The 22,412-nt window shown below is 39.1% G+C and overlaps 1 protein-coding gene across 5 annotated transcripts in view; it reads left to right on the plus strand.

Annotated features, from left to right (window-relative positions):
* The window catches only part of pdlim7 (PDZ and LIM domain 7), a 54,491-nt gene that overhangs the window by 747 nt on the left and 31,332 nt on the right, over positions 1-22,412 (plus strand). For 3 of the 5 annotated variants that reach the window (XM_079838876.1, XM_079838877.1, XM_079838880.1), the window contains exons 2-3: positions 2,063-2,161; positions 18,338-18,489. In XM_079838876.1, the coding sequence (XP_079695002.1) occupies positions 2,063-2,161; positions 18,338-18,489 (251 nt within the window). Of the gene's footprint in view, positions 1-658; positions 797-2,062; positions 2,162-18,337; positions 18,490-22,412 lie in introns of those variants that run through there. The other 2 variants (XM_079838879.1, XM_079838878.1) reach the window with 2 other exon arrangements.

Raw genomic sequence — 22,412 nt, forward strand, 5'->3', positions numbered from 1 at the left:
TAATTCACCCTGGGGGATGAAATGTCAGATATATGAATGAATATTATTTTAAAATTCATTTTGATCACAAAGGACCGACTGAAATTGGAGGTAGTTAGTAGGAAATTGAAATGCACACAGAAAAGAGACCTTTCAGAAAGTACAATGCCCTCTAAATTACAGTTTTGCCACAGGGTATGACAACAGCAGCAGTTTTGTCCTCTCAAATTGTATTCAGTGTGACATAACCTGCTTAGGGTGATACAGCTTTGCCGTCTAAAACATATGTTATTTGCACAGTGTGAGAAGACCATTCAGAATTTATAATGACTTCTCAATTGCAGTTTTACCACAGGGCAAACCCAGCGCCGTTGCATTCTCAAATTGCTGTCACATACCCAACCGTGGGTGCAACCTTGAAACATGCGTTATCCACATTGAAAGGAATGTTCATTTAGCTTCCCACCCATCCAACCTGCCCTCTGATGTCTTTTTCTGGTAGTTTATGGGTTTAAATGTTACATCTAGAGCCAGAGAATCTGAGATAGTAGATGTTTTCTCTTCCTTCATTCCCTCCCTCTCTCTCTCTTTCCCCCTCTCCGTGACTCGTGGGTGTTGGGCTGAAATAGTTTGGTGTAGTTTTACATTCCTTATATAGCCTGTGGAGTAAGAGAGACGTGGAGCGAACCAGTGTCACAAAGAAGGAGGGGAGGGAGTTGAGCTTTGCCAGCAGTGAGAAAGTCAGGCTGTCTTGCATTGCCAGATTTCCACTTGGTTTTCTGGAGTTTTGGGTGACAAGTTTGGCCCGTGGCATAAGGTAGGTCTATGTGTGCTGCGTGCCACCGTGTAACAGGTAAACTCTATGTGGGATAGGATAGCCTCTGGAGTTTAGGGACCATACATAAGTCATAGGAAGGAAGGGAGGGAGGGGTTGGGGGGATGTCATGATTTGGGGGACTCAGCTTGTCCTTGGCTTTTAGTTTTATGTCATGTTACTATTTGCTCTTGTACCAACCCGTAACATAATCAACACAGTGATGCAATGATTTGCTGGTGGTGCCAGCAGTGTTTTAGTGTTTGAGGATGATTCATTAATGCAGTAGATTTTAAATTAATTTGCTGTCATCGTGCACGAGCGTGTCATTGTGCTTCTGCTTTATTCAAACAGCCATTGAGTGCTATAAATCTATGTTGAGCTTTTAAAATGTGCTGGGTTGTCATCATATATTGCATTTTCACTCATGGATTAGCTAGAGTGTAGATAATGTGATGCACAACTTTCATTGTGTATCACTGACCAGTGATTTGCAGTTCACCACGCAATGGAAATGTATAGGTGCTTATTTCTGTCACCTATACCTAATAATTAATTTAAATAAGCCGGATCTTAAATGTCTCTCCGAAACACTGGCCTGAACAGTTGGTCACACAAGAATAAAAGCATTTTCAAATAGTTTCAGTGCTGTTAATCTCAAGCCAAATGTGTTTAAACCTGGTATTTAATCTTTTGTTCAGTTGTCAAGTTTTTTGTATAGCATTTTTCACAATACACATTGTTTTAAACCAGCTTTGCAGAAATGTCTTAGAGCTGGGCGCTTAGTTTTACATTTTGCGACGATAAAAACATTTAAACAGATGAGGTTTGCTACAGTATACTGCACTGGACATACTTCTATATCCAACTTTTTATAGAGAGCTGTTTGATAATAAAGTTTACGATAAGCAATCACGTAAATTTGTTTTTCTACAGTAAAAAAACAAAGGTTTTTCACAGTGATGCCATAGAAGAAACATTTCGCATTCCCTAATAAACTTTAATTCAATTTAAATGTAAATTTGGATATACTATATCGTTTAATATTGTACTATGTAATTGTTGAACATATCTTCCAATCCAAAAGGTTATTGTTAGGCTTAAATTCACAGACAGTCAGACGTCAACAGCGTACCAGACACAGTTCACGTATGTGGGTCTGGAATGTTTGGTTTTTAGCCTTGTTAGGAGCTCAGAATCACTTGTAATATTATTACTACATGATGGAATGAAACCACAATCTCTCTTCTGTGTTTGTTTTCTCTTCAGGCCATGAATATATATAGTGTAACACTCAACGGACCTGCTCCCTGGGGTTTCCGGCTTCAGGGAGGCAAGGACTTCAACATGCCCCTGACCGTCTCCAGGGTAAGTGACCTCATCTTGGACGTAGCGATGGGTAATAGACATGTTTTGCTTTCAGCTGCATATAAATGATGCATTCGTCCCATTTCAACGTTTCAGTTTGACAAATGAACGAGACGTTTCACAGACTTCATTTAGATAGCATGAACCCATCATTCACTCAAGGTGTTTTCATCTCCATAATGAGGTTTAGCACCAATTCTGTGTTAGTTTACGCTCCCATGTCTGCATGCAAAAAAAGACATCAAACACCACCTCAAAAGGAAATGCAATAGATTTAATAAGAACCGTGTGCTCAGTGCTTCATGAGGTCTATTTCAACACTTGCATTCCTTCAGAAACATGTCACCGCTTGATATCAACCCCGTAAGAAAAGGGCTTCTTCAGAACTCCATTCAGATGTCTCCTCACAAGGATATGTTATGCTTTGTTTAGTTTCCAGCATGCGTTGTTCTCTCTTTAAGGTCATTTGAATCTTGGCTTAATGGCACCTCCAATGGAGCATATTGAACGGATCGGGTCCAGACGCAGAATTTCCATTCCTTATATGAGCAGTGTTGTTTGTAGTGTACACACATTGTCAGCTCTGGTACCTAGTGCTGTTGTGGACCTGAAAGATAATTTCGTATACTACCATAGGGACCAATAATGAGGCCTTGGTTTGGATAAAGGTGATGCGAGTACCTTTTCATTAGGGGTGGGAATCACAATATTGCTAGACAATCCTATACTGATACATCACTATCTGTCTAACTATGAAAACAACATGCCTGTGAAAAGTTATTTTTCTCTTTATTTAAGTCCAAACTGTTACAAACAGACTTTGGTCTTAAACGTGGCTTGGGCATCTATTATTTTACTCACACTTCTGTCCGCCATCCCATTAAAAAAAACTATTTTTCTTAGGCTAGTTAACTTATGCTCACGTTTCCCTTATTGCAACTTATTGTATGAATTAAAATATCAATATTTGGCGCCAGTGTATCGATTCTCGTATCGCACGGAAAGGGACAACGATATATTGCCCTATCAATATTTTCTCCCATCCAACGATTCAGCATTTCCTGCATCAGAAACCTGTGTGTTTGGAACTACAGCTCTCAACCTGTGGTTAGAAGCATAGTTTCTAGTGTAACATGTAGGCAGATCAAGCTCTTGGGCACAATAAGCAAGATATCATGCAGAACATTCAATATCTTTCAATCCATTTAAAGTTATACATTGTATTCTGTATATTTGAGCATGTCAGCAATCAGCGGTGCATTTGCATAAGGGAATCCTGGAGTATGGTGTAAGAGGGAATCCATGTTACTACTAGAGATGCACCGATTGCAATTTTCTTGGCCGATTTCCGATTTTTTTTTGTTAGTGAGATTGGCCGATTCCGTTTTCTTTCTAAGGCCTAGTCCACACGTACACGGGTATTTTTATAACCAGAGTTTTTCCTCCTCCGTTTTAAAAAACAATCGAGTCCACACAAGCACAGTTTAAAAAAAAATATCTGCCCACATGAAAACGCAAAACCACGCTATGATTGGCTGCCTGATTTCCACATGGGTCCCATCGACGGCACCGATGCACTGAGGGATGCAATGGGCTCAGTGAAACCCTTCTACAAGTTCCTTTACTGGACTCAGTGACAGGTAACAGTGTATAATAGGGGCAGGGCACAAGTGGACTTCACACACACACTTGCCTTACTATTTTGTATTATTGAATTCTGGCGCCTTTGTTTTGCAATACAATGAGATAACTGTGCATGTATCTGTATACATGTGATAAGTGCTGTTAGCAGAGTTATTAAAAGCTACGTCCGCCATTGCATAGACTTGACTCATGTAGCTAAATAAGAGATAACGGCGCACAATCTGACGTCAAACAAAGGAGAGAATGGCGCACACTTCGACTTGACTAGCCTATATCTCCAGTTTCAACCTTCCACACGACAACGCTGTAACCGGAGTTTCTAAAAATCTTCACCCTGGCCGGAGTTTTCAAAAAAGTCCGGTTTCAGTAACCGGATACTGGGTTTGCATGTGGACGAACAGCCAAACCGCGTAGAAAAAGCTGCGGTTTTGAAAATACCCGTGTTCATGTGGACAGGGTCTAAGAACTATAATTGACAGCATATACAAACAAAAATCCACTTTTTCTTAAAGATTTTTTAAATTTTTATTATGAAATAAATTATTAAACATTACAACAGGATCTTCTCTCACTTAAACAACCCTCAAAAAATAAGTGTTCTGTGCCTGGAAAGAAGTAGAAATAACAAATAACTGAAAATCAGTTGCTTTATGAAACAAAGCATTATAAATTGACCATTTTCTCTTTTTTACTTGTCTTACAAAAGTCAAAAGATCCTATAAATGAACAAACCTGAAGTGTAGTTCAGTAATTGGGTAATAAATGTTGCCAGCTAGGGATGTCACAGTACCAAAATTCCAGTAGTCGGTACCAATGCCATAACTTTTATGGTACTCTGTACCAATTTCAGTACCACAGCTAAATGTTTTTTATATATTGTTTTTATTTATTTAATCATTTTAAAAATTCATTAAATAGATTACGTTTATTATTTATGATGATAATCATTATAAGTAAATATTACATAAACATTTAAAGGCCGTATGCTGTTTAAAAGTAAACATTTTTTATAAAAAAAAAGATCAAGCGAAAAATTATCAACCATCTAGGCATAATTATTTTTATTAGTAGAGACGTATTATAATTACATAGAGTTGTAGCTAAATCGACTGTAGGCTACAATAGTAGCCTAATATATTTCTGTCAATTTAATTTTTTTTAAACCAAACTTTTATTTTGACGGGTTGCCGTGAAGACTCTTGAGTGTCTGTGTTCACAGTTTTCTCAAACGAAACGGTAAATTCTCATGAAGTGACGGTTTATGCTAGCCTGGATGACTGCCGAATTTAGCCCCGCCCACAACATTTTTACTCCGGCAGTTCGGTCTGGACTTGATCGGTAGAGAATAGAGTGCCGAAGTTATGACGTCACTTTGTAGGCCAACCCGGAAATTAGCGGCGCATGGGTTCCCTCGATCGAAAAGCCATGCATTTTCCCCATAGACTTTTGGAAAATCGCAAAAAATAAGATCTGTGTTCAACAAAGAGTTATGACCCTTACACGTTTTGTCTATCAAGATAATCTTAACAAATGAATCCAAAATGTATAAATTTTGAAGCCTAAATAAAGCCGTCAGATATAAAATGCTAACGGTTGGCTATAAACGGACTACAGCACACCATGGTCGCGGATCAACGTCATCAAGCTTCCTCAAACTTTATTTAAAAAACACGCTCGCTCATTATGATCTGCGCTGTGTATGAACACTTATCCACTTTTTCATGAGAAATATTGGCCATTCGTTTTTTCCAAAAATGTTAGAAACTAATTTTGTTTATGCGTGCCTCTCTGAGATTTATCTTTTGTTAATGTTTTTTCAGACAATATGATTATCACCGTGATAACATTAAATGACATGAAACACAACCCAGTCTCTTTTTGTTAAATGCAAGTTTATGTATGATCAATAATACAAAAGTACAAGTAAAAGGTATAATAAGCTATACATTAAATAAAGCAAACAATTCAGTTAAACATTCAAAGTCAGTGCTAGTCGGCTAACTTACAACAGAGTGTTACAACTTATCAGGGCGGGCTTTAGACGATGATGGACAGATGATCAACATTAACGTAATCATCTACGTCATCAAAGGCGCTTGGGTTGAGTTTGTTCTAATCCTAAACGGAGAACTTGTTCGTATATGCATTCACCTTTACTATTTCTCTCAGAAATGATGATCGTGTTGGTAAGTACTCTGTGTATCCTTAAATTCTTTTTTACAACACCGGCAAAGATCGTTTACACATCTTTTTCTTCTAACGTTAGGCTACTTATTCCAGCGTGCGTGCAGGTACAGGGTTGCCAAGTTTTTACAACAAACCCGCCCAATTGCTAACGTTCCTCAAAACCAGCCAAAAACAAGTCCAATCGCTTTCCAGGGGGGGTTCTCTGGGGAAAAAAGGCATTTGGGGGGTAAAATATGTGTTATTTTGGCAGGGCTGGCAGCTAAAAATCGCATTCCTGGGTCTGTATATCACATAATTGGGGTCGCTTCAACACGCGGACATGGCAACACAGTGCAGTTGAGTTCTGTTGACATTTGACAACTAATGCCAAGTTCACACTGCCCGATTTTAGCCCCGATTTTGACTCGCCGACAGGTTTTGGGAAATCGCCGACAAATGCCTGAAATCATAGGCAAATTGGTGCTCGTGCACGCGAGTGACAATCACGCAGTGTGAATGATCAAAGACGCGATCAGAGAGACTCGCCGATGAGTCGCAGACGCCCGCGAGATATTTGGCATGCTAAATATCTGGACCTGTCTGCGATTCATAATCCTGCTGTATGAAATGTGTTCTGACTGAAAAATACATCGAGAGAGCAAGATACAGGACAGCGGGAGGTTCGGGGAGGAGTTAGAGACCATAATATTTGTATTTTAATAGATATATTGTAGTTATATCAAACAGAAACAAAGCACAAACATTTGCTTGATCAGCCGCAACAGCAGCACATTGCAATATTATTTATATTTGTTTAGTTTTGTTGTGAAAAGGTAATTTGCGGACGGGACAGAGCTGTCCTCTTGTACGGTCATGCAGTGTGAAACCCCCTGTCGCCGATCCATCGTGCAGTGTGAACACAGCAGTGACTGAATGCTGGCCCAGATAGTCATGCAGTGTGAAAGAACTGTGATCCGACGAGTTTGAAAATCGTCCAGTCTGAACTAGGCTTAACGTTATGCGTCGCTCCGTTGCTCTGACTGGTTGTAGGTCTATCCAATTGAGGTCTTTCCTGGTTCGGTTGAAACACGCCCCATAATCACAGCCCAACGGAGCAGTATCAGACTCATATTCTGACTAGAATTGAGTATGACGACGTCAGGCTAGGTTTATGCGTTTGGCTGGTCATCCAGCGCCATGACTTCCATAGTTTTCTTCGTAATTGCTTTGGTCTTTTCGCTGCTTATACCAAGGAAAGATGGGAGAGGCTGCTGACCTGTGGCTGGCTCTGAGCTCTGGCTAGCTTTAGCCGTTTTACCTTTACTACCTTCTTCAAACTGGGCAGTTCCACGGGGTGATGGAGTTTTAAGTGTCTAATTAGCTTTGTTGTGTTGTGCACTTTCCTGGTGGTTCCCCCGCGCTTTATTTTAACCTTACAAGGTTTACCAATGGCATAATTAGTGTTTTCTTTGCTAACTTCGCAAACAACATGTTTGCATGCGGCTGTGAGCGCGAGCGTGGCTGTGACGTCAACGCTGCGGCCGCGCTCGTGCTCACAGCCGCATCGGCTCAAAAAGACGGATCGGCTCAAAATCGGAGACACGAGAGACTGATCACCGATCAGGGCCGATCATGCAGAAAATTGGCCAATTCCGATCCCTGGCCGATCAATCGGTGCATCTCTAGTTACTACGTTTTCAGGAAACGGTTGTGAATACCTAATTTCTACTACGATGAATTGCACTGCGGTGGTTAAGCAGAGAGTTACGTTGTGTGTGAAACACCCCAGCACAAGACTGGAACACTAGATCAACTTATGGCTTGAGTTTAGGGAAGGACTGTCTGTTTGCTCAACCAATGACAGATGAGTTTGAGAAAAGTTACTGTTCTGTTACTGAAAAGTTACTGAAAAGTTCACTGAGTTATGCTAGTGCAGTGGAAATGACACGCTCCGTGAGTCTTGCGTCTTCATGTTTTATTGCATTATCTAATGTGTCTTGTCATAGTTTTTCTTGTCTACTTCTGCATGTACTTAATGATGGATATTGATTCATTGGCCTTTTTTTGCCACTAACACTTGGCTGAAGAAGTTACCAAAAGTAACATTTCACTTTCAAAAGTTCCTGACTGACAGTTTTATGGCTTCATCATAAAAAAAAAAGTAAATATTGAGTGTTTTTCATTTCAGCTATTTTATGTACACTCATTTACTATTGATTCAATTCTTTTATGTGAATACCGGCTTCTAAATATTAAGAAACAAGTCTCTGTCAGACTTTTAAATGTAAAATTCCACCATTTCCCCTTGCTTTGTCTGACATGGTAGTAACCTGCAGCCGTGTACATCTGCTTAGCCCTCAGACGTCTGTCTGCGTTGATGACTTGCACTGACACTCCCTTAAATGTCTGCTTCAGTCAAAATGGTGACTTCATCCATCAGTGTGTGAGCCGGCCATAAAGCCTTCTGTTGTCAGATGTTATGCAATAGCAGGAGCGTGTCTGTGCGTGTCATTCTTAAACTGATTTAGCTTCTCATAAAGTGCATTGCAGGGTCTTGGCTTTATGAAGAATGATTTCATTACAGGACTGAACAGATACCGGCATCTCCTCATGCTAGAGCTCACATAGCAAAAATGATGACTATCATTTTGGAAATGGAGGGTATCTTCAAACTGCAGAAACCGCTTCTTGGAAAATTGATAAAAGTGGAGATAAGTCCATCCAGATGGGTCAATTATTCACTTTATACTTCAGTGGCTCTCCAGGCCTCGCAAAAACTATTCTATTGTAAACTCCTAAATTGGCAAGTCACCATTTACCATCTTAATACTACTAATCACATGACCTGGAACGTGCCGTATGTTTAACACATCGCAGTAAAGCAAACACCTCAGTCGCCCTCACCTCTTGACAGATGTGAAAAATGAATTTTCAAAGGAATGTTACAGTCGGACGGCTTCCTATGTTCAGGTTGACATCAGGCAGTCATTACCGTGACAGGAGATGACTCATTAGGTGTGTTTGTTCTGTCTTTTGAGATTACATTACTGTTGTTAAAGGTGATTTGTTCGTCTGATATGAAGGACGTGATTCATTCATCTTGACAGAGGGCTACGCCCTCCTTCATTGCAGAACAGTCGAGTTATGCAGTGTTAAATCACGCTGGGGCAAAACGGATCGTGAGTTAATGAAGATATGCTCCGTCCACAGGTTCTAAAGTGGAGTAATCTGAAGATGGGTGGTCTGTTCCCCCCTTCTCCTCAATGGGAGAACAAAGAGGTCAAAGAGGTATTATGTGCTGACTCTGAGGCACATAAGGCTGGCCATTCAAACAGGAGAATGATGAAATGGAACATAGTGGCTTATTCATAGAGGACTGCTTAAACATTTGCTGTTATACACAATAATTAGTGGTGCTTGCTAAGCATTTGAACAAACCACTAATCTTGTGTTTTAAACTTTGGCGTGTAACTCATTCGGCACCGCTTGTGCTATATGGACACAAATTATAGTCTTTGAAGAGAGGTGCTTTTCTAAGCAATCTGGTTTACAGTTTCCACCTGTTGGATGATACACATGCCCATAGACTTCCATTAAATGAGGGATTCAAGCTATATTTAGGGACCAGAATGTCTTTGGTTTGGTCACCTAGTAACACCCTAGAATCCGCATAATTAGCTAAAAACCACCCCAGTCCCACATTACTAATACAGTCTGTATTTTCCCCATGTCATAAATATGGATTGAGTTGATGGTATTTGGAAATTTGACTTGCCTTAATATTTCTCCTTTGATTCCTCCTTTCCTTCACCTCCTCCTCCCCCTGTTCCCTTTCCATTGCACACATCGGCACATTTCATCAGCATTCCTGGGATTTTAGCACTGCTTTCCTATTTCTGGCAACAGAGCAGCCCTTTGTCTGCTTTTGTACCCACTATCCATTAATGTCTCCAGTCATCATTCCCAAAACCAGATGACATGGTTATTGGACCTCAAAGGAATACTTTCCTGGTGAAATCAATGAAAGTGAAACCTACAGATGAGATGACATGCACAAAAACAGTTGGATCTGTGTGTACTAGCTGTGAAATCCACAATGATTACAGTGTACAAATGTTATGATTTGTATTTACTTCAGTGGATGTCCATCTGGTTTGCATTAGCAGGCAACATGCCATTCTGCTGAAATTAAACACAACTGCAATTAGAATTGGAGTTTTGTGGCTTTTAGTCAATGTCTGTTAGCTTTGAGGCCATCCACATGCTAGTGTGCTCTTAAAAGTTGACATAATCCAATTTATATGAGATATAAGGATTTAAAATAAACCAGTCTAAAATATACCAGTCGTTCTCTAGAATGAGACTGTCCCTCTATTGGCTAATAATATGTTTATAGTTTTATATTTATGTGAACACTTTTATAAAATGAAATGTTCTACACCCTTATAAACTGTTACGCTTTTACTTCAGTCCAAGTCAAAAATAGGAATTTCAAAGAATATTTACACAGCTGCTTTCTGTACAAGTACAGAAGGTCACCATGGTTTTCAAGATAATGAAAAAAGAATCTTCCGCATTCATATTCAGCATCCGATTGTAAAGGGATAGTTCACCCAAAAATGAAAATTGTCATCATTTACTCGCCCTCAAGTTGTTCCAAACCTGTATACATTTCTTTGTTCTGCTGTACACAAAGGAAGATATTTGCAAGAATGTTTGTAACCAAGCAGATAGACCAACCATTGACTACATAGTAGGGAAATAAATCCAAAAATCCAAATATCTTCCTTTGTGTACTACAGAACAAAGAAATGTATACAGGTTTGGAACAACTTGAGGTTGAGTAAATGATGACAGAATTTTCATTTTTGGGTGAACTATCCATTTAAAAAAAAGCAGAGCTACAGCGGACACAAGTAGACTATTGTTATGATATGCTTGTGTTGATTCATAGCTCTTGTCACCAAGATCTGTCATTGTATAAAGATTATTTAAAAATTTGGTTTTGTTTTCCTCAGGGGAAAAAAGAGATCCTATATGGTTTTGGAAGCGAGTAAACAATGACAGCATTTCCCTTTTTGCCTGAATTATTCCTTTAACAAAATAAAGCGATTCATTTGACATTCCTCATGAGAAATCTTTAGTTCTTGGTTTACTGATCGTATTCCCCGTCTCTCTGGCCTTTGGACTTAATCATCTGAGTTTGTCACAGTCATTTGAACAAGTTTGTCAATATGTTTGTTTGCTTTTGGAGGGCTTGTTAGCCAGCGTGGCAGTGGCTGCTCTAGGAGACCTCTGAAGACAGTTTGGTTTAAAGCTTGGCTCTTACATCCAAGATATTTATGGCTCACTCGTATCAGCTGACGCAATTGCATTGAGGCCCAGAGTCTTACAGCCCCCCAAAAGGAAATGGAAAGTGAAATGCGGCAAGGATTTTAACGGGGTGGTCTTTAGGGTCGCCACATAAACTTTCAGCGCCACCAAGGACAAAAGGACAGGCCGCTGTGTGTCTGGGGGAGAAAATTGTAAATGGGCCATGAATTTTAAAGACTATTTAGCGTTCGATATCCGGGACATGCATAGGAAATGTCAAAGACTCTATTTTTATTGTTGATTGAGACCCAAATCATCCTCCATTGAACTTCTAATATGGCTGCCGTTCCTCGCTTTTAGCTGTTTATTTTAGCTGTGTATTTTCTTGTGTCGTCCTGCACATTGATGTCAGAGGGTTTAAGGTTTCTCTACTCTTCCCCCTTTGACTTGTAAAAGGTCTTAGCACAGCACTTTACTGCCACCAGACTCAAGTCAAGGAACAGCTGGGCTCTGAACTTGAGCCAGGAACACAGGTGGCCGTGTCCATCAGCTTTAGCTGCATACTCAACCGTCCATGTTCCTCTTGTCGTCTTTCTTTCTCTTTTGTCTCTCAACCTTTTATTTGTGTGTGTGTGTGTGTGTGTGCCCATTTTCCTATGCATTTTTTTTTTTTTTAAATGGATAGTTCAACCACAAATGGAAAAAAAAAATCAGGGCAGACTGTCACAGACTACCTTAAGATGCTTTTTGACATTTTTGGAAAAACACTTAATGGCCCCTGGTCATTATTCACTTCCATTGACTGTACAGTAAAAGAGTAGTGTCAACATTCTGCTTAAAGGGTTACTTCAGCGATTTAGCATTAAGCTTTGTATCAGTAGAAACCCGGTAGTATATTCAAATTATGGTACTTCCCCCCCCTCGTGTCCCCATGAGACGAGAGAATTATGCATTTTATTTCTTGAAAAAATCATCCGATAATGCAAATATCGTCATTTTTTTGGCCAGAGGCTAAAGACTACAGCCAGTAGAAGGAGCTAGTTCTGCATGTTTTCAACCCGCACATAGGGGTGGGATCTCACTCACAGAATGTAAATGCGCACGGCCGCTCAGCTTGGCTCAGGCATTAATAACGGAGCGTTGCGGAGCAAAGCGAGTGTTTCAACTTTTCAATAAATTCCTATGAAATGGGGGTGGTGCCGCGGTGGGCAAGTGATAACCAGTAGCCGTGGCTTTAGGAGTGGCCTCATACGGCAGCAAAGCAAGTGCATTCTGGGAGTTGTTGTCTTTCATCCACAAGAGACAAAAATACATTTTCTGTCTTTTCTCGGTCTAGAAGGAACCAAATTCAAACATAATTTCCCATTTCTACTACACAAATGACCCAGTTTAAATACACTTTCATTTTCCCAGCGCTGAAGTACCCCTTTAACTTACATGAGGTAGGGTGGTACGATTAATCAATCTCGGTTCACAATAAATGCTGTTCAACACAAACTCAGCTACGGCGTACACTCGATGCAGAAGTATAAATTGGGAGTAAGGTGCAGGGTGTTGTGTGCACTGTGTAAATATGATGGTTATTGTAGTTCTAGACCATGGGTGTCCAATCTTGGTCCTGGAGGGCCACTGTCCTGCAAAGTTTACTTCCAACCCCATTAAACACACCTGAAACGGCTAATCAAGGTCTTACTAGACATAGAAACTTCCAGGCTGGAGCTAAACTCTGCAGGACAGTGGACCTCCAGGACCAAGTTTGGACACCCCTGCCCTACACTAAATCTGAGCATACTCGGGGGTTGCCTAGAAACATAAAAAAAACCCTGCAGCGCACTGCAATATTATGCAAACCTGCAATGTTTAAATATATTGAATTACACCAAATATAATTTATTTATTTAATCTCACTTAATTAACCAATGTCTTTGCTGCAGACCTTCGATGATCCAATTCAATCTCAATCATGCTAAGCAACAATGACTTTAGATAATCACATTTGTGTTTCATTTTTTTTTGTGCTGAACTTTATTCTCATGCTTCCTATTCTTCTGCAATCCAGGATGGAGTTTATTTGAGCTGCACGCTCTAATGTATAGGAGTGAATTAGCATTTCCTTCTCTCTGAGGCTCATTCATTTCACTTTTGGTGTGTTAGGGCCTTTACATGTGCCAAAAATGCTAGGACCCCCTCGAAAACGAGATGGCACATCTCAAGGGGTTAATCCTATTAATAAATTAAATCTATTCTGAATAAAAAAATAGAACATTTATTTATTAAAAAACAAACAAGCAAGCCCAGCTGAGAATACATCACTTTTGCGTAAAGTTATGCACTAGTACGTTCCATAAAAAGTAACTATGTAACACAATTAGCTACTTTTTTAGAGAGTAACGCAATATAGAGTGGTGCAGGGATGACGTCAAAGCCCAGAAGTCTAATTCGCAGCTGTTTCTCTTGAGATATACTCATAAACTGAAAAACCCCATAGGAATAACATTAAGTTGAAAACCTCATTATAAAACCCCATAGAAAAATCTTGAAGGAACCAGTGGCGAATTAGGCCCCGATCAGACAGAATGCGTTTTTGCAGTGAGACGTGCCTTTTTGAATAGTTTTCTGTTGGTAGTGAGCGTTATGTGCGCCGCTCATGCGCCCCGGGCACCTCACATTTTAACCGCCTGCTGCGCCTCGCATTTTTGAAGGAGGCAAAGTGCTCTGAGTGCATGAAGTTGAGAAAAAATCAACTCTGAGCAGAAAAGTGCCCAACTTCATCGCGTTATTTCCCCATTGTTCAATCTAATGAATGGAGAGGCGGGCCTTCTGTTGTGGTGACGGTTATCTTGATTAGACTGACAACACAGCTGATTCGGGGGTTGCCTAGAAACATAAAAAAAAACCCTGCAGCGCATTGCTATTTTCTAAATTAAAAAACGTCAACCAAAATCTAATCAAGATAACCGTCACCACAACAGAAGGCCCGCCTCTCCATTCATTCGATTGGACAATGGGGGAAAAACGCGATGACGCTGGACGCTTTCCTGCTCAGAGTTGATTTTTTTTTTTCAACTTCATGCGCTCAGAGCGCTCCTTCAAAAATGCAAGACGCAGCAGGCGGTTAAAACGCGAGGCGCATAAGCAGCGCGCACTATGCTCTCTGCCAACAGAAATCTATTAAAAAAAAACTTAAATACTCTTATTTTACAGTGAAATATTACAATAGTAATATTTATTTTACTTTGTTTATTTTTATATTATTATTATTATTATTATTATTATTATTATTATAATTATTATTATATAGTCAAATACTCATAATATTTTTTTAAATATTAAAAAATACAGCAGACTTTTTTTTTAATCACATTTATCACACAATTTTAAGTCGTGCAGCCCTAATATGAGGGTAAGTAAGAGAATATAGAATGTTTAATTTTTTTATTTTTTAGATGAACTCTTTTTAAGACCTCTCCTGGGCTGGTCTGTTTCCTGTACTCTTGCCAAGGCACTACACCTGAGGGAGGACTTTCTGCAGGATTGTTTTTCAGACCTCAGCCATTTCCTCATGATGTCCTGACGACGTCACAATGCTTCTTATGTTTCATAAATATTTGCATGGTCTCAAACAGGCTGTTGAGGGTTGAGGCCAAGGACAATGACTTTTGTTCTCTTCCCCCAGTGCTGTCCAACTCCGGATTCCGATTCAGAGTTCAGCAGGGAAGACTTGTAAATGTTTGTTGAAGTGAATAACAGACATTCGAGCCAGAAAAATGTGGTAGAACTTGGAGAATGGAGGGATAGGGAGGGAGTCTGAAATGTCCAGAGCAGATGGTAAAACTTTGGGTACAGCTTTATATAGACACATGAAGGTAGACCATGTGCATTGCATTCAAATACATGCCAACAGCAAAAGCTGGATCTCATTAGGGTGTTACCAAATGTCTTATTATCTTATTACACAGACTAAATGCTATTAATGATGCGCAGCATTTAGCATTTCGAGTTTCTTTTATTTGTGGCCAAATGTGGTGGTGCTGTTTGGGTCCGTGGGGTCAAGGTTTCGCACGGTCCTGCAAACCCTGCTGGTGGATGTCGAAACTACACCATCTGGTTCAAAAAGCATCTTTCTTCATTGAAGGCCTTTCAAAAGCAGAGCAACTATGATTGAAATGATTGGTAAATGCGAACAGATATTCTCCAGACATCCCTTTTAGCTTTATGGTGGGACTTGAATCTTTCCTATGTACCGTTTCTGTGGGATATTTGAGCAAAGTTTCCTCATAAATGTTCATCTGCAGCGGAAATCTAGATCAACAATTAGGTCAGATAAAATTCCTCCAAAGCTTGGCAGAGCTCGCTTGGTTTGGAATGAATGTTCAGAAATGTCATATGGCGGGGTCAGTTTGGCAGGATCTTGGGTTTAGGTTGTGTGCTTTATCGTCAGTGTGTGTCATTGAAGTTGTTCACACTTTGCTCAGTAGTTATCTGAAACTGTTGCGGTTCTTAATTTCCCAGAAGGCATCAGACACCGGATGACTAAGCCTTGGAGTTTCACATTTTGGTTTTGCTATTCCAGTGGTGAACAAGGTATGCCTAAATCTGGACATATGTGCTTCTTTAGCATAAGTCAGTTATATACACATGAACGTGACTCATAAGTTCCTAGACATGACAGCACACAATTTTCCCCATTGATAATGTACACAGAGTCCAGACAGCAGTAGAAGAACATTTTTCATGTTCCAAAATTTGGATGTTAATTTCCATGTAACACCGGCTCTTGTATATTTCCCTACATTCTCTTCACTTTCCCTTTTGGGCGACGCCTCAGACCTTTTTCTGAGTGATTTATATGCGGTGATTCGCTTCATTGCCAAGTCGGTCTTATCTGAAAGCTCTGCACAGTGAGACTGTAAAAGTCAATGCTGCGTTAAAGTGCTGGATTATTTTAGACTTATCTTTTTTTGTTATGATGAAGGATTTATCAACGGCATTACATTGTGAGTTCTTGGTCTGTCCGTTTGTCTGTAGACTTCACTTCCTCTCAGGTGTGTTTGTTCTTGTGCGGTATAGATTGGAAGTTAGGTGTGCTTCTTCTTTCACTGCAGTGGTTTTAAAGGTGACGTGGTTTTGAATAGTTAAACTATTGAGGAGTGGTTGGCTAATATCCATTTTTAGATATTCTTTCTTTTTATGTCTAAGCCTGTGTCATTTATTCAAGCTGATGCAACTTAAAGGGTTAGTTCACCCAAAAATGAAAATAATGTAATTTATTACTCACCCCATGCTGTTTCACACCCGTAAGACCTTCGTTCATCTTCTGAGCACAAATTCAGATATTTTTGTTGAAATCCGATGGCTCAGTGAGGCCTGCATAGCCAGCACTGACATTTCCTCTCTCAAGATCCATTAATTTACTGAAAACATATTTAAATCAGTTCATGTGAGTACAGTGGTTCAATATTAATATTATAAAGGGACGAGAATATTTTTGGTGCGGCAAAAAAACCAAAAATAATGACTTGCAAAGTGATGGCCGATTTCAAAACACTGCTTCATGAAGCTTCGGAGCATATCGAATCATGATTAGGATTGCGTGTCAAACCACCAAACTGCTGAAATCACGTGACTTTGGTGCTCCCACTGATTCGATACACTGATTCATAACGGTTCGAATCTTCATGAAGCAGTGTTTTGAAATCGGCCGTCACTTTGCAAGTCTTTTGCACTTTGCAAAAATATTCTCGTCACTTTATAATATTAATATTGAACCACTGTACTCACATGAACTGATTTAAATATGTTTTTATTACATTAATGGATCTTGAGAGGGGAAATGTCATTGCTGGCTATGCAGGCCTCACTGAACCATCGGATTTCAACACATATATCTTAATTTGTGTTCCGAAGATTAACAAAGGTCTTACGGGTGTGGAACGGCATGTGGGTGTGTTATAAATGACATTTATTTTCATGTTCTACTGCTAACCCTTTAAGTGTTTTTGAATGCTTGTAAAGTAATATTTCTTTCTTGAGTGAAAAATAGCAACAAAATACTTTAAACGTATAAAACGTGTCAGGTTTGCAAGTTCAGAGAAATGTTCCCATTTTAATCATCTCAACTGCTGGTGGCCTACAAATCTTCAGAATCTGGGTCAAATTATAATAAATTCATCAGTTTTTACATATTAAATAATGAGTTTATTTCTTTGGAAATTCATATTAGTGGTGTTAACTCAGGCCTTACTATGTTATAGTTCATACTAGGGGTTAGGGACTTAAATAAGCTAACCTTAAACAGAAAGCTTGTCCTGCATCATGTTACCAGTGTTGTTTTAGTATTAGTGATATACTGTTATAGTTTTAATCAATATTTTGAGTTAGGTTGTGTTGTGGTTTTATATTTTCAGTTTACAAATTAATTACATTTTAGTCGTTTAATGTCCTTTTGTAATTTTTATTCGTTTTTAATATATTTTAATAGTTTATTTATTTAACTTATTTCAGTTAGTTGCCATTTGCCAAGGTAACCTTTCACATTTTTTAGTTTAGGTTGGAACATTTTTTCATCTAATATTTATATTCTATTTTATTCAGTTTTTAATCATTTAGTTTTAGTTAATGATAAAACGCTGCATGCTACAGAAATTATACCTATCATTATGCAGCTTATTGAGGAGAGGTATGTGTGTCTGTCTAAGCTACAAGACTTCCGATTTCCACTTGATGGACCAGAAAACAAGCAGAAAGAGTGATTTGATTAGCCGTATGTTAAAACCAGAAAAGTCATAGAGACTTATGGCTTTGGCCATTAATCAACAATCTAGTAGCCACCTAGAATACCCTAGCAACCTCATAACAATGTGCTTTAGAACTGCATGGCAGCACCCTGGCAACCACTCACGACACCCCTGTATTGTTTGTTTTCAACACCACTCACTTTCTTCAAAAACATTGGAAATCTGGTTTAAATTTGAAATGAGTTCGCTTAAAATGATCACTTGACACTTCATTAGACAGTGAGTGACTAATGTTTGTTCTCTTTGGCTGTTTCAGCTGACCCCAGGTGGCAAGGCGGTCCAGGCCGGAGTGGGTGTTGGTGATTGGGTGGTGTCTATCTCTGAGGCCAACGCAGAGGAGATGACCCATGTGGAGGCACAGAACAAGATCAGAGCCGCAACTGACTCCCTCACACTCACTCTGAGCAGGTACACGCACACATTTGCTCAGCGTCTTTCATCATTGTCTTTGAGTTTCAGTATCACATGAAGGTGGGGGATGATGACAGGAAATTGAGTTCTCTGGTTAATGCATCACTATTACTTGAAATTACTTGATCTTGAAAGATCGAGTGTGATTTTTTAATTTCAAGTGTTGCATTAGAATAAACTAAACAAATGTATTCAGATGTCTACAACTGTTGTGACTTTGAGGAGTAAAAAAAAAAAGACTAGTCGGATACCTTTTGCTTTAGTTAAAGCAAAAGATACTTAGATACTTAAAAAGAGTATTTTGGCATTCCGTTTAATGCAATTGTCCGTATGTTTTACCATTGTTTTGTTAAGGATGCCAAAACTATTGCCTGTTGAGTGCAACAGCAGGACTCCAGATGTAAAAATCCCCTTCATATTCTCCATAGAAAAATGTATTTATAGTGATGACAACTTTTAAGACAAACTTACCACAAGCTCTAAGATTAGTGTTGCACTGTTTTTGTGGATTTGTATTTTTATTTAACCTATAGCTTAACATGCTTTACAAAATAATTATGAAAACATTGTGCTGTTATTGTTTATCATATTCTTTATTGAAATGAAGCAGTAATAAAATAATATAAATATTAGGTGAATAAAAAATGTTGTCTTGAGTTGCCAAAATGTTGCCTGACTGAAACTTAAAATTAACAAAACTAAAAATTACTAAAACTAAAAATGATTCAAAACTGAAATAAAATAAGTTTAAGATGAAGTACTTATTACTTAATTTAAAACAGTAATACAAAGAAATTAAAGCTAAATAGAAATATTAAAAACCCCCAAAAATGTATAAAAATGACACGAGCACTTAAACAAATTACTGAAACGTAAAAAAAAAACAAAATTCTAATTAAAATTTTGAAAAATATTTAAAAATATTAATGAATACTATAAAAGTTAACTGTTAGTAAAGTAACATTTAAATGCATTATATAAGCACATAAATAAATATAATAAAATCCAAATGAAATGACTTGGCTCTATACTGTACTATTATTATTATTATTACATTTTTAATCAAATGTTATGATTTATCTCGGAGCTGGTTGGTTCTTAGAATTCTTTGTTGAAAGGTTTTTTTTTCCATGCCTATGGAAAATGGCGCTAGGCTAGCAACACCAAGATCATAGGCTTGAATCTCAGGGAACACAGACTGATGCACTGTAAATCTGCTGGGGAGAAAACATCTTCCAGATGCATAAATGTTAAATCAATGGGAAAAAAACTTGAAAACCCAAGGCAACATTAAAAATGGGCAGTCATTCTTGTCCTCTAGTGATATTTTAGCATCTAATTTTGGTCTGTTGTTCTGAAAATGTGAATGTGACTTTTAAACGGTTCCTTATTCAATCTAATTTGGCCCAAAATGGTGCCTAGAGTGCAGATCTTTCAAGCTGCGACATGACTCCAAATTATAAGGTCTTTTGCCTGTTGCCATAGCAATTGTGTTGATAACTTGGCATGGGACCTTGTGTGGCATTTAAGCTGAATTAAATGTCCTTTAGATCTTCAGGCCTATTGTGTTGTGCGCACAGATTTTAAGGCAAGTATTAAATGCAAATGCATGGAACAAATCTTATAAATTCTCTCTCATGCCATATAATAAAACTGTCCGATGGCTCAGATGACCCTGGGCTAAAGGTAGATAAGCTGGAGACAGAGTGCTAACTCGGTGACTTGAGTTGCCCTTTGCTTTTCAGAAAACTCCAATGCCTCGGGACACAATTCTCGAATCGCTTATATTGCACTCCTATTGGGAAGCTGCAGAAAGGGCCCAAAAAAGGAAAGGTTGAAATGGACCTTACTGCCCTCAGACAGAACAGGAGCTACTGGTGGAAAGAGTCTCATGTCTGTGGTTAAGAGATGAGTAATGGGAAAAGAGGAGCAAAGCTGCAGAGTGACAGATGCACTCCTTCCTGCTCTGTCATTAAGCCATCCCTGTGATCAACACAAGATGACGAAGAGCCTGTTTAATGGGCCAAACCGCAGTTATGAATGTGGTTTTCTTCCTTTTTTAGGTGTACGATAATCGTTTATATGTCATCACATAGGTAAGCGCTTGTAGCGGTTGGTAATGGCCTGTTTAAGAGAAGAGGGATAAAAACTTGCACTAGAGTTATGAGAATTATGTCTCCCTGGATAAAACATGGCTTGGCTCAAACTTCAATATTTATGACTTCAATATTTATATGTAAAACTGCTCTACTCTTTTCACTGGCAAATCTCATGAAAACTGTCAAGACAGGCACGTACAGTTGAATTTACTTTGTCACTGTTAAGAAAGTATGTTCTATATATAATAAGAATGGAATTCGGACGTACTACAGTATATCCGTCATATTGTTACTGTCATGTGACCTACCAGTGTCAGTTGCATTGCTTTATTGGCGTTCACAAATCCTCTCCCATGGCCTCATGGGATAGTAAAGAGTAGCCTGACTCTTTCCGCCTGGCTATGTACTTCCGCTCAATTTTCATTTTCCTTCAGTACTCCATCTGGGATTGCGCTGGTTTTCTCCGGTCAAATTTTAACCGGTCCAATCAGCGAACAGAGGGAAAGGCTGAGAACGATGACGTTGATGTTAGTGCTGGGCGGTATGACCAAAAATGTATATCACGGTATTTTTCTACATTATATCGGTTTCACGGTATATGACGGTATTTTTTTCCCCTATGCATGACCGGGTGTTAACCACATTTTCCACTGATTGAGAGAGTAAATACTGCAGTAGATTGACTGGAATGCCCTATTTTACTGTCATGACGGGTGAATATTGTAGAAAAACTCCACACTAGAGTTAATACAGGTTTGCAAAGCCCCACAAAATTATGCTATGGAGAGACAATAAAACATAGACCTGCAACACACTCATTACAGGCACATGAATATTAAAATATGACCACGGATAGAAAAAACAACAGAGTTGAGGGCACCTTAAGCATTTTAAAAATCTAACCCTATATAACAACAAACTGACAAAACGAGGGAGAAACGCGGATATTTGCAATACATTTAAGAGCACTCTCTGAACAAATGACACACATCAGTTTAACAGAAAGAATAAAGCAGTTACTTTTTTGCCCATTCTTCTTTGAATTGTCAGTTTATTTATTAACTTGCATCATTCATTGTCTTTTGTATAGCAGAATAATCGATCGTGTCATAGTGGTCGTGATCATATGGTTCAGTGTAGCCAAATCAGTGCACATTTAATTTGAAGAAGATGTGATGAAATATGTGCGCATACACGCTTCTGGTACTTGTTCAGAGCACTAGAGTATATGAAATATGTCCATTAAAAACTTAAACGCGCTCGCACCGGTCTATATATGTGCAATATGATCCATGAGGAGAACGCTGTTAATCTCATCACGGCGCTCCGCGCAGAAACTGCTCTCTCGCGCGCGCCGCGTGTAGTTTCTCCGCTATAATCAAGGGCTGAATCAGAAATAGCCCCCTATAACTTCAAATAGGGCATTATTTGGAGGGGACAGCGCTTTGTAGTGGTGTCCGAAACCATTGGACGTTATTGAGTGCACTCAATCCCACATCACACCGCAATAACGAGTGTACAGCCGATGTACACACAACGGTTGTCTGACTTCACGCACTCGTTTTCATTCACTCCTTCAAATAATGTGATAACGTAGGGAATAGGGGTTTCAGATTTGGATTCAGCCATAGGCTTTAGATTCGATCTCAGCTGTGTTCTGACTGCTCTCACCAGTACAGTGCAACAGTGAAATCGGTCCCCTCTCAAACAATGACGCGCTGCGCCGCGTTCCGAACGTTGTTTAGCGACGTATACCGGTATTGCGGTATCATCAAAATTCATATCATAACAAAAATAAATACCGGTATTCGGTATGAACCG

This window comes from Gobio gobio (assembly GCF_949357685.1).
Source record: "Gobio gobio genome assembly, chromosome: 16".
NCBI lineage: Eukaryota > Metazoa > Chordata > Actinopteri > Cypriniformes > Gobionidae > Gobio > Gobio gobio.